This window comes from Nicotiana attenuata, chromosome 2, assembly GCF_001879085.1.
Source record: "Nicotiana attenuata strain UT chromosome 2, NIATTr2, whole genome shotgun sequence".
Classification (NCBI taxonomy): Eukaryota; Viridiplantae; Streptophyta; class Magnoliopsida; order Solanales; family Solanaceae; genus Nicotiana; species Nicotiana attenuata.
The window spans coordinates 13,720,097-13,733,528 of record NC_031990.1 but is presented as its reverse complement, the minus strand read 5'-3'; the positions used below and the strand labels follow the sequence as shown (position 1 = coordinate 13,733,528).

The 13,432-nt window shown below is 38.7% G+C and overlaps 1 protein-coding gene across 1 annotated transcript; it reads left to right on the top strand.

The window, feature by feature from the left end:
* On the top strand, positions 9,436–12,877 carry LOC109244485 (autophagy-related protein 8C-like). Its single transcript, XM_019411585.1, has 6 exons — positions 9,436–9,815; positions 9,978–10,040; positions 11,375–11,430; positions 11,522–11,574; positions 12,368–12,486; positions 12,558–12,877. The coding sequence occupies exons 2-6, from the start codon at positions 10,004–10,006 to the stop codon at positions 12,662–12,664; spliced, it is 372 nt and encodes a 123-aa protein (XP_019267130.1). The 5' UTR covers positions 9,436–9,815; positions 9,978–10,003; the 3' UTR covers positions 12,665–12,877.

The window sequence follows — 13,432 nt, the reverse complement described above, 5'->3', positions numbered from 1 at the left end:
ATAAGTATCCGCTTCCGAGGATTGATGATTGGTTTGATCAGCTTCAGGGTGCCAAGGTATTTTTAGAGATAGACTTGAGATATGGCTACCATCAGTTGAGGATTAGGGCATCCGATGACCCTAAGATAGCCTTCCGCACTCGGTATGGGCATTATGAGTTCTTGGTTATGTAATTTGGGTTGACCAATGCCCCAGCAGCTTTCATGGACTTGATGAACCGAGTGTTCAGGCCTTATTTGGATTCATTCGTGATAGTGTTCATTGATGATATATTGATATACTCCCGCAGCCAGGAGGGGGCACGAGCAGCATCTCAGAGTGGTTCTTCAGACTCTAAAGGACAGTCAGCTATATGCAAAGTTTTTGAAGTATGAGATTTGGTCGAGTTCAGTTGCATTCCTGGGTCATGTCGTATCAGCAGAGGGTATTCAGGTTGACCAGAAGAAGATTGAGGCAGTCAAGAACTGGCCTAGACCAGCATCAGCTACAGAGATTCGGAGTTTCTTGGGATTGGCAGGCTACTATTGTCGGTTCGTGGAGGGGTTCTCATCTATTGCAGCCACGATGATCATGTTGACCCAGAAGGGGTGCCCAGTTCAGATGGTCGGATGAGTGTGAGGCGAGCTTTCAGAAGCTCAAGATAGCTCTGACTACGGCACCGGTATTGGTTTTGCCCACAGGTTCAGGGCCTTATACAATCGATTGTGATGTTTCCCGTATTGGGCTTGGTGCAGTGTTGATACAGGATGGCAAGGTCACTGCCTATTCTTCGAGGCAGTTGAAGATTCATGAGAAGAACTATGCAGTGCGTGATTTGGAGTTGGTAGCCATAGGTCACGCATTGAAGATTTGGAGGCATTATTTGTAAGGCGTGGCGTGTGAGGTGTTCACTGATCACAAGAGTCTTCAGTACTTGTTCAAGCAAAAGGATTTGAATTTGAGACAGAGGAGATGGTTGGAGTTGTTGAAGGATTATGATGTCACCATTTTATATCGTCCGGGGAAGGCCAATGTGGTGGCCGATGCTTCGGGTAGGAAGTCAGCCAGTATGGGCAGTCTTGCTTATATTTCGGTCAGTCAGAGGCCGCTTGCTTTGGATGTTCAGGCCTTAGCCAATCAGTTCGTGAGACTGGATGTCTCTGAGACCAGTCGTATGTTGGCTCGCACGGTCGCTCGTCCTTCATTATTAGAGCGTATCCGTGGCAGTTTGAGGATCCTTATTTGTGTGTCCTTAGAGACACGGTGCAGCGTGGAGGTGCCCAGCAGGTTACCTTAGATCATGATGGAGTTTTGAGATTGTAGGGCCGAGTATGTGTGCCTAATATGGATGGACTTCGAGAGTTGATATTGGAGGAGGCCCATAGTTTCCGGTACTCTATTCATCCGGGCGCCGCGAAGATGTATCAGGATTTGCGGCAGCATTATTGGTGGCATAGAATGAAGAAGGATGTTGTTGCATATGTGGCTCGATGTTTGAATTGTCAGCAGGTTAAGTATGAGCATCAGGGGACTGGTGGATGGTTTCAGAGGATTGAGCTTCCCGAGTGGAAGTGGGAGCGGATCACTATGGATTTTGTTGTTGGACTCTCGCAGACCCGGAAGAAGTTCGATGCAGTTTGGGTCATTGTTGATAGGCTGACCAAGTCAGCGCATTTCATTCCTGTGGCAGTCTCCTATTCATCCGAGAGGTTAGCTGAGATCTATATTCGGGAGATTGTTCGCCTTCATGGTGTGCCGGCATCTATCATTTCGGACCAGGGTACTCAGTTTACCTCGCACTTCTGGAGAGCAGTTCAGCGAGAGTTGGGCACACGGGTTGAGTTGAGCACAGCATTTCATCCCCAGACGGATGGTCAGTCCGAGCGGACTATTCAGATAGTCGAGGACATGCTCCGAGCTTGTGTTATTGACTTTGGAGGTTCGTGGGATTAGTTCTTGCCTTTAGCGGAGTTTGCCTACAACAACAGCTACCAGTCCAGCATTCAGATGGCTCCATATGAGGCGTTGTATGGTAGGCGATGTCGGTCTCCAGTTGGATGGTTTGAGCCGGGAGAGGCTCGGTTATTGGGCACGGATCTGGTTCAGGAGGCCTTGGATAAGGTCCGGATTATTCAGGATAGACTTCGTACAGCCCAGTCCAGACAGAAGAGTTATGCAGACCGCAAGGTCCGAGATGTTGCTTTCATGGTTTGTGAGCGAGTATCGCTCCGTGTATCGCCTATGAAAGCGTGATGAGATTCGGGAAGAAGGGCAAGCTTAGCCCTAGGTTCATCGGTCCATTTGAGATTCTTGATCGTGTGGGAGAGGTGGCTTATAGACTTGCATTGCCGCCTAGCTTATCAGCTGTGCATCCAGTTTTTCATGTATCCATGCTTCGGAGGTATCACGGCGATCCAGCCCACGTGTTAGATTTCAGCACTGTCTAGTTGGACACGGATCTATCTTATGAGGAGGAGCCGGTAGCTATTCTAGACCGGCAGGTTCGACAGTTGAGATCGAAGAGTTTTCCTTCAGTACGAGTTCAGTGGAGAGGTCAGCCCCCTGAGGCATCGACCTGGGAGTCCGAGTCCGATATGCAGAGCCGTTATCCTCATCTACTTCCCGACTCAGGTACTTCCTTCTTTTGTCCGTTCGAGGATGAACGGTTGTTTTAGAGGTGGAGAATGTGACGACCCAAAGGGTCATCACCTGTTTTCTCTTTCATTCCGTGCTTCCGAGGCTTTGAAAACCTCACTTTTACTTGCCTCGATTTGCGTGCGCAGTCCGGGCGCGTAGCCGGAAAGCTTAAATATGAATTCTGTGTGAAAAATGATGAATTTTGATATTAATATGAATAAAGTTGACTTTGGTAAAAATTTTGGGTCAACGGACCTGGACCCGTGATTGGACGGTCCCGGAGGGTCCGTAGAAAAATATGAGACTCAGGCATATGCCCGGAGTCGAATTCCGAGGTCGAGAGCCCGAGAAATGAATTTTTCTGTGAAATTGTTTTTCTGAAATTAATATGGAAATTTGAAAAGGGAATTGATTAGATCGTGTTGGTATCGGGCCCGTATTTTGGTTCCGGCGCCCGGTACAGGTCAGTATATGGTTTAAGCGCTTTCTGTGAATTTTGGTTGAAGTAGGACGTCATTTGACGTGTTTCGGACCTAAATATCTAAAAATGAAAGTTTATGAAGTTTGATGAAAAAGTGATGATTTTGAGGTTTGATTCCTCGTTTTTGATGTTATGTTGGCGATTTGATCGCATGGTTAAGTTCGTAGGATGTCGTAGAGTTAGTGTGTATGATTAGTTAGGAGCCCCGAGGGCTCGGGAGTATTTTCGGAGGTGTTCGGGATGGTTTTGAACTTAGGAAGGCATCAGATTTTCTGCAATTTTTACACAGAAGAATCCTTCTTCGCTTTCGCAATACCCCCTTCGCGTTCGCATAGCTTTGAGGCCACCCTTCTTCGCGTTCGAGTTCAGGCCATCGCGATCGCGATGCTTTGCTTTTTCCTTCTCCGCGTTCGCGTGATGGTCGACGAGTTCGCGTAGGCCAATTCTTTGGACCCCCCAGTGCTTCCTCTTCGCATTCGCAGTCCTTCCCTCGCGAACGCGTAGCTTGCCAGCTCCCCCTTATTCGCGAACGCGACACTCCTGTCGCGAACGCATAGAACAAAAACGCCCAGTGATTTTTTTAAAAGTTTCAGAACAGTAGCTCGGGTTTTATTCCAAATTTCTCACGAGCTCTTCTTCTCCACAGCCCCTAGGCGACTTGTAGAGCGATTCTTCACCAAATATTCTTGGGTAAGTATTATCTAACTCGTTTTCTTCATTTTCTATCATCATCCATTGAAATCCTAGGCCTAAAACATGTAATCTAGGGTTGAAATTGGGGGAAATTGTTAGAGTTAGGGCTTTTCGATTTTCTTCAATTTGGACCTCGTTTTGGGGTCGAATTTGAAAACAAATTGTATATTCGGGCTCGTGGGGGAATGGGTGATATGGAATTGGTTCGAACCTCGGGTTTTGACCAAGCGGGCTCGGGGTCGATTTTTGGAATTTTGGGAAGAAGGCTTAGAAAACTATATTTAGGCATTGGGTTTGATTTGTTTGGCTTATATTAATGTTGTAAAGTCGTTATTTCATAGATTTGATTGAGTTGGAGCCGAATTCGAGAGGGAAAGCGGTCGTTGTGGATTGATTTAGCCGTGGAAGTTGAGGTAAGTGTTTGGTCTAACTTTGGCTTGAGGGAATAGGAGTAGAGTCTTATTTGCTACTTGCTAATTGTCGAGTACGATGTATAGGCATGGTGACGACTATCTATACATTGGTGTCTAGCATGACCGTGAGTCCTATATTGTGATTTCCATGACTTTGTTGTATTACTCATGCCTTGGTGATTATTTCTATTTGTTGTGCAACGATGTGGAAAGAATCGTGACTTATGGATATTGAGGAGCGTTGGCTCCAGTTGTATAGCGAATTACGAAAGTATAAGTGATAATTGAACCTCTAGAGCATTGGCTCGAGTTGTGAAGTGAATTGTGAAGTAAAAGTGAGGAGAGAAAAGATCATTATGTTGTCCCTTGGCAGGCCATTTTCGAATTGTGGTTCCCTTGTACTGTGTTCTTAATTGATACTACGGACGCTTAGGTTAATGCTTCCTTGTGTTGAGTGATGACTATAGTTATAGCTGAGGTAGTTAAGTGTTGTCATAGATTGGGTGTTGTCATAGGTTGGTTATAGCTGAGGTAGTTAAGTGTTGTCATAGGTTGGTTATAGCTGAGGTAATTAAGTGTTGTAATAGGTTGGTTATAGCTGAGGTAGTTAGGTGTAGCAACAAGTTTGATTATAGTTGTGGTAGTTAGATGTTGTAACAGGATTGATCATAGTTGTGGTAGATAGGTGTCGTAACTGGATTGATTATAGTTGTGGCAGTTAGACGTTGCAACAGGATCGGTTATACCTGCGGTAGTTAGATGTTGGGACCAGTGCGGTTATAGATGTTTCTCCCTTGCCGGGACATTTGATTTGACATTTTGTTCCCTTGCCGGGAAGTTATTATGTTGTTGTTCCCTTGCCGGGAAGTTATACATTGTTGTCCCCCAGCCGGGATTATTTTGTTATATTGTGATTGATGAAATGGGAGCGTGTGGTACGCCTACCACGTAGTAGTATGAAATGGGATCGTGTGGTACGCCTACCACGTTATATTTGAGGATCGATGAAATGGGAGCGTGTGGTATGCCTACCACGTAGTAGTATGAAATAGGATCGTGTGGTGCGCCTACCACGTTATATCTGAGGATCGGGTTGCACGCCACAACAATGATATTTGAGGATCGGGTTGCACGCCGCAACAATGATATTTGAGGATCGGGTTGCACGCGCGCAACAGTGTTATTTTAGGATCGGGTTGCACGGCGCAACAATGATATTTGAGGGTCGGGTTGCACGCCGCAACAATAATATTTGAGGGTCGGGTTGCACGCCGCAACAATGATATTTGAGGGTCGGGTTGCACGCCGCAACAGCTGCTGATTCAAGGGTGTTTAGTTGGAGTGTTCGTTTCTTGATTCGTTATAAATTCTTTGGTTGTTTCCATCTTTATATTGTGTTTTCCTAATCGTTACTGTTGCCTCCCCATAACATGTTCCCCCTTCCGTTATTGACTGTTTACTTCCCGTATTTCTTTCCGTCGTATGTATATATTTGAACTGCATAGGTTTATCTGGTAGTCTGATCCTAGCCTCGTCACTACTTCGCCGAGGTTAGGCTAGGCACTTACCAGCACATGGGGTCGGTTGTGCTGATGCTACACTTTGTGCGTCTTTTTGCACAGATCACAGCGCCAGAGCAGCAGCTTGTGGACATCAGTAGAGGATTCGGGAGCTGACTTCAGTCCAGGGACATTCGAGGTAGCCTTGCTGACGTCCGCAGGCCCGGAGTCCCTTTCTATTTTATTCAGTTTGTTATCATTTGTACCGAAGCAGACAGTTTTATGTTTCATTCGAACCTTGTATTTAGTATTCTCTAGACGTTCGTGAGTATCGTGACACCAGTCTTGGGTAGAGGATTTTGTCAAGTTTCCGCATTTCTTTCAGTTAAATATATTTGAAACTTCCGCTTTATTATTAAATGCTTCATTGTTTCTAATACTGACGATGTTTGCTAAAAGAGGTAATTGAGAATTGGCTTGCCTAGCTCCTACTAGTAGGCGCCATCACGACCCCCGAGGGTGAAAAATTCGGGTCGTGACAAGATTATAATTATGTGAATCCACAAAGCTGTTTGTAGAACAAGTTTTATTCCAAAAAGACCTAATAATGTACTATAAATTAAATCATGTTTTAATTTTTTAATATTTAAGACTTTAAAATTACATAAATTTGTTATTAAATTTTCTATGTGAATTTTGTAGGAGTCCTAATATTAGAAATTTAAAATTGAATAGATTCTGCTTATGTTGTAATATCTATCTATCTATCTATAAAAGTATTAAAAGCACAAAGACTTTCAATTAATTTTATTTTATAATTCAGAGAATATAATATAATATTTATGTAATTTTAAAAAAAATTATATTCATTGATATGGATACACGCACAACGCACGTACCATATGACTAGTACTATATTAAAAGCACGAAGGCTATTAGCGAAATGTCATTCGCTTGTTTACCCTTTAAAAATATATTTTACATCGGATAAAATTGTAAAATCAAAAAGCTTTCCAAATATTTAGGTGTTCTAAATCAACTAAGTTTTTTCTAAGTAATTTAGTGTTTGATATCTTCTGCTAATAAGAATACAAAATATCAAGACAATAAAAGAATCCAAAAAAGTAGGAGAAACTTTTTTCGTTAGTTTCCAACAAGGAAATTTCACTATTTTGTGTAATATTTCTGTTCTTTGTCCTTGTTTAATCATAAAGACCAATTTTTCTCTTTATTTTTCCTTCATATGATTTATTTATTATTTTTAAAATTTAAATGAAAAGTATGTTTTTAGAAGCTTGGTTGTTAAATTCGTTTATTTCTCAAAATTTTCTACGACATTAGGTTTTAGGGAAGAGTAAATACTTTTGGAAAAAAGTAATAATTAATTTGTGATAAAAAATTAATTACAGTAATTTAATTTACAAAAATACCTAAATTACCTCAATAAAAATTCGTGTTAAAAGAGAAACTAATATTATTACTAAGAAATTTTATTGCACAATTTAACTTTAAAAATAGGAATTAGTTACGAAATTCATCTGGTAACTAATCACTTTTTTATATTGATCTGTCACTAGCGATAATTTTATTATTTAACTACATCATTTTTTCATCACTAATTTATTTCTTTATGTAGCTGATTTGTCTAGAATACATGGTATCTAGACGATTATTTTGATACGAAACTAATATAAAAGAACACTAAACTTTCAAAATCATCTTGGTTGTTTCATGCTTAGCCTCTAATTTTTTAACTAAATAGGCTCAATATTTGTCATTTGCAAGAGCTTATATTTAAAAAAAAATTATTTTTAAGGGCTTATATTTTTGTAATATGCATCGACGCGGTACACATGCATCCTGCGTATACTAAAACTAGTATAGTTTAAGCTAGCGTTTGGCCATAGATCCCAAATTTATTAAAAAATCTGATTTGGGTGAAGTTTGGTTTGAAGATGAAAATGTATTTGGACATACGTTTTCAAAACATATTTTTCAACTTTATTTTGAAAAAACATGTATATAATTCCCAAGTTTTGGGATTTTGGCCCAAAATCAGATTTGGGATTTGGCCAAAATATGAGCAAAATTTATGGCCAAACATGAGTTTTGAAAATAAAGGGATTTTTTCCTTCCTATACCATATATGAAACTTTATTACTAAATATGTGAATAGTTTCTAATTTACCCGCCATGTTCATACTTTTTCTGCAATTATTATACCATTCATTAAATACTAATTATTAGTAGCTGAATCTTCCTAATTAGGCGTGCTACAAATCAGGAACAGAATATTCTAATTGATTTAGCGACCTTCAGATCAAATTTGAAACGGAAATCCTTTATCTTCAATTTAAAATCAAATTACATAGGCTCTTTTCTGCAAAAATTCTGTTCTTCGATATTTTTCCTTAAGTCACAAATCAAAAAAAGACAAAATCGTCAACAAATTCGAATCAACTTTTAGAAATCAGTTCTGCAAAAGCTCAGTTCGTCGACTTTTTTCCTCAATCTGATCAAAAAAGCGACAAAATATTCAACAAATTCAAGTCAAATTGTAGAAATCAATTATGTCGATACTCTGTTCTTCGTCTTTTTTTCTTAATCCAAAAAAGCGACAAAATATTGAACAATACCTCAGCAACGACAAATTGTAGACGAAGAAAAAATTTTGTAGTCAATATCTTTTTCCACATAGATTGTAGTTTAATTGTAGTATAAATGTAGTAATTATGTAGGTACCCTTACAAATAATACTGCTTTATACATACTTAAACTGATTTGTAGTATATTTGTAGAATTTTTGTAGAAAATTTGTAGATGAAGAGAAAATTTTTTTTCAACATAGATTGTAGTTTAATTGTAGTATAAATGTAGTTGTAGATAATCATGAAAACAATATTGCTTTATACATACTAAAACTGATGTGTAGTTTATTTGTAGATAAATGTAGGAATTTTATAGATATTACCGTAAAATCAGACTTCCATAGAATTTGAAATACTAGGATTAGGGACCTCTTCTATAAAGTCGCCGTCTACCAAAATCTCTTTTCCTTTTCGTTTGACTTGTTTGCCTGGTGTAGAAGTTTCTCCAGCATCTACATCATGTTTTTGTTTGGTTCTCATCTCGGCTCTAATTTGTCGGGGAGAGGAACTATGAGTAGTCTCTGCAATTGCATGTGGAGATTTGCCTTGCTTTTTGGGTGATTTTGGTGATAACACACCCAAATCAAATGAGGGTATATCAGCTACTGCTGATTTTTTAGGACTTTGTTTCTAAGCTTTGTTGTTCTTCATTGATGAACTTCAACTGGAGTAAAATGGGGAACCAAGTTTGTTGAAGGGTTTCATCAATTTTCTATGAATTTAGAGGGAGAATTTGGTTTCAGAAGATGGAAAATGGTAAAAAGAACGTGGGTATGGGTAAAACGTGGGTGGGACTGAGGGGTTAGGAGAGAAAAACGTAGGGTGAGTGGGGATATTGGGATATACAGATTCCTTTAATTAAGGAGTAAAAAACGTACAATTAATTATACCCTTAATTAATTATGATATAGAATTGGTAATTTGGTATACTAAGTGTAATTAAGTCAAACCTTAAACATTGAGGGTAATAAGGTTTTCTATGTGGCATAAGAATATAAAAATCTCGAAAATAAATCCTAAATTTATTTTGATAAAACTCATGGCCAAACGGCCTAAATATTCTTTACTTGGACTTTGTCCGAGGGAATTCTAAATCAAATAAACTAGGTGCCCCAATTAGATGAGCAAACCAGATCCTTACCCAATAGCCAATGAATCTCCCAACGAAGTCGTTTAAACCTTTAAACATTCTTTGCGATGTCGTATTACAGAATTATTGCCTCCGACAAATTCTCACCGAACAGAGTACGAAACTAAACAAATACTTGTAGTTTCCTTGTGAATCCAAACTTCTCCAATTGATTCCGTGTAGCAGAAAAAACCCTTGTAATTTTTCCATTTAAATAGTGTGGTTTTGTTTAAAGTCATTATTTCTTGTTCTTTCAAAGGCGCACCCTTTTCTTTTTGTAAAAACAGTCAAATTGATCACAACCCTTCTTCAATTCTTTGATTTTCTTCTGTTGTGGTAAGTTCTAAAGATATCCTCTTGCGCGAATTTCCGTTCTTACTGATTTCTACATGCCCTTAGTCCATTACAATATGATTATTTGTGTACTTTCCTGATATGTGTTTTATTTTTATTTTTTTGGGTGTGATTCTGATGTGTATGGCTGTCTGAAATTTGCAGGTAAAGATCAAAGTCTGAGTCTTGTCATGGCCAAGAGTTCTTTCAAGCTTGAACACCCCATGGGTAATTTTGTTTTCTAATTCAGCTTTTTGTTGTTATACTACAAATTGTTTGATTGTGTGTATGTATCTTTGTATCTTTGACTTGTTTACGTCTTTCTTGAACTTTCATAGGTGATCATAGTTCATGTATTTGATCTTTTATCATGCTGAAAAACTTAATATTGATCAGTTCTGGGATATGGGGTAGGAGTTCTGCTGATTTTTGTGCCTTTTCCCTTTTGTGTCCTTGGTGTTTAATGCTATTATGTTCTTCTGGTTTTCCAGTTTGAGGTTTGTCTACTACTGAATAGATACAATATCTGGTGAAACAACAATGAGACCTGAATGTTTATTCCATATGACAGTCAGTGGCGGAGCCAGGAATTTATACAAGGTGATTAAAGAATGTCACACCTGGGATTTGGACCTATGACCTAAAGCAATATTTGAACCGCATTGCCACTTTACTAGAACTTTTCCGTATTGTAGGGGATTCAACAACTTATATATAACGAAAAGAAATTAGCTTTTTCCCTATTTAAACAGTATAATTTTTCAATGTAGGGGATTCAATAGACCTAGCTTCACCCGTGACGAAAGTTTTATCTCCCTTCGTTGACATTTTATACTGTCTAGTGCTTGGAGCTGTATATATTTGCAGTTTAGTTAAATTATTACCTTATCAAAAAAAAAGTCTCATAATTGAGGCATTGTTGCGTTTCTGCTATACAACAACAACAATGACTCAGTGAAATCCCAATAGTGGTACGCAGACCTACCCCTACCCCGAGGGGGTAGAGAGGCTGTTTCCGATAGACTCTCAGCTCAAGAAGACAAACAATTGAGGCACTGTTGCCTTTCTGCTTGTCTATGTCTGTTTTTTTTTTCTTCCTATGTTTAGCTGGATATCTGTTTTGACTATTTTGAGCTGAAAAATCACATTCTGAGTGTTTTACACGTGTGTAATAGTAATCAAGATGCTTCCAAATTTTATGTTGAGAATTAACAAACCTACTTGTAAAGCATGTAACACTCACGAATCATGTCAAAGTTTGCATGATTGGCTTTAAGCTTCTTCTTTTTTCTCTTCTGCATGTGTGGGTGTGCCTATGTTTATAGAAAAATAGAACATAGGGGAATATGGTGGTTATTTTGACTTTTTGGTCTTAAAATTTATGTACTCTTTGGAATTGCTAAACAAGTTTATGAACTGGAGGTTAGCTCATGGAGAAGAGACTGTATAACTTTTCTCCATTCTCCTGAGCATATCCTATTTTTGTTTGAAAACATCAGACAATAAAGCTAGTACTTTCAGGTGTAAATTCTGATGAGTGCACAATGTGGTTTTGTTTACAGAGAGGAGGCAGTCAGAGTCTTCTCGCATCCGAGAGAAGTATCCTGATCGAATTCCGGTATGATCTTTATTATCTGAAGAGCGTGTGGATGTAATTCAATACTTAGTACTCTTGTGTGCCCCTCTGACATTCAAGTTTCCTAATTCAGGTGATTGTTGAGAAGGCAGAGAGGAGTGATATCCCTGACATTGATAAGAAGAAGTAAGTTGCTACTTTCCTTCTTTTCCTGGATGTTTTGGACGTTAAATTTTCAAAATCAAGTGCTTAATTATGAGCTTCTACCCTAAGGTGATTAAATCTACCAATCCAGTTACATGGATTGTGTTTTGGCACGCCCTACTGGTCATCAGTAAATTGCGTTCTTGTTCTCTTTAATGGTTATTGTTGACTTATGGTTACAAGAATGACTTTGTGCATCTTACCCTGTTTTATAGATCAAATGTTTGGTTTTAGCATAGCTAGTAATATGAGGTGTTTGTTCCTATTAGTTTGAGATAAGGATATTGTCATGGGAAGTTGGGGGTGGTAATATTTTATGTGAAAGCTTTAACGGTGTTAATTTTCATTTTTCATATCACTTTTTAGGAAAAAAAAATTCATACCAATAGCCGTATAGGAGAATCTGGAAGGAAGGTTGATGGAATACGTATGCTTTTCTGTTAAATTTGAATTCCAAAAAAGCTGTTGTCTTCCCTGAGGTTCTCGTAATGTAAATGATCAAATACTTGAGTCCATGATATTTCTATGGAGAATGGGATTGCGTGTGGAAATAGCTAATAAGCTCAGTTTAATTTAGTGAATGGCAGGAATGGACCTATGATCGCTTGGATGTTTCTCCTCTGCAACTAAACATGCTTAGTGTTCATTAGCCGTGAAATGTTTGCAGCATTTGTATCGAATGTTATTGTCACTTATGGTTCCTATGTCTGATTGTCCATAGTTGGACTGGGTTGGCCGCCCTGTTAATGCTCATTTGTCTTACCTTGTGATGCAGATACCTCGTCCCAGCTGATTTGACTGTCGGCCAGTTTGTTTATGTGGTTCGGAAGAGGATCAAGCTCAGTGCTGAGAAGGCCATATTTGTCTTTGTCAACAACACTTTGCCTCCCACGGGTAAGGAGACGGATTATGTAGGTCTTTTACTTATCCTGATAGTTGTATAATTACATCTTCTTTCATTGCAGCTGCTCTGTTGTCAGCAATATATGAGGAAAATAAGGATGAAGATGGATTTCTCTACATGACATACAGCGGCGAAAATACATTTGGGTTCCTTGAGCTTGGAAATTAATATTGCAAAGTTACTATCTCCGTTGTAAATCTGCTATTTCTTTGATCTCATCACGCGTTGCTGACTGTTGTCGTTCATTTTCATTAATATATACATCAAATTTGACTGGAGCTTATGGTCCTCTTCTGAATAACCTTACCATGTACAGATGTGATGACGACTGTTGCTCTCTTATCCAATAGCACCTTTTTTCTTAAGTTGTTTTTTCTATAACTATTGATGCTCCTTTACTGTATATCCTCATACCTTATAAATTTGTTTCGGTTCAAATCGTATGTGAAAAAAAGAATACAAATACAGTTGTTCGGGAGAGGGTATGTGATATGTCGTCTTGTAGCAAAGGTTGTGAATGGTGTAGGGAGGCTTTAAAATTTTCATTTATTCATAGTACATACTATTGATTTTACAGAAAAATCTATACTAGTACTAGTTTAAAGAGTAGAGTTGCTAGCAATTAATTCCTCTCCTCGACCTTTTGTTTAAATATCAATTATTGCTAGCAGTTAAACATCATGAGCTGATATACAGTTCATCTGTTTCTGTTCAATCATGTAAGTTACTCTAAATGTTTGACAAGTTAGACTTGATTATGATTAACATATTTGTCCTTCATACAGGAGTAGGTGAGTTATAGCTTTTCGATTGCTATATTCTTTCATCATGTGAATATTGGATTTAATATATTGGGGCTGTAGCTTTTTGCGGGACAGCCCCGAGGTACCATTTACTATATTCACAAGACAAGGGTTAGGTATGCGTACACACTAT

Excerpts from the sequence above, each read along its gene's own strand:
- LOC109244485 (XM_019411585.1), top strand. The coding sequence starts at position 10,004 with ATGGCCAAGAGTTCTTTCAAGCTTGAACACCCCATGG. Across the intron at positions 10,041-11,374 it reads CAAGCTTGAACACCCCATGG|AGAGGAGGCAGTCAGAGTCT; the intron begins GTAATTTTGTTT and ends TTTTGTTTACAG. Across the intron at positions 12,487-12,557 it reads CAACACTTTGCCTCCCACGG|CTGCTCTGTTGTCAGCAATA; the intron begins GTAAGGAGACGG and ends CTTTCATTGCAG.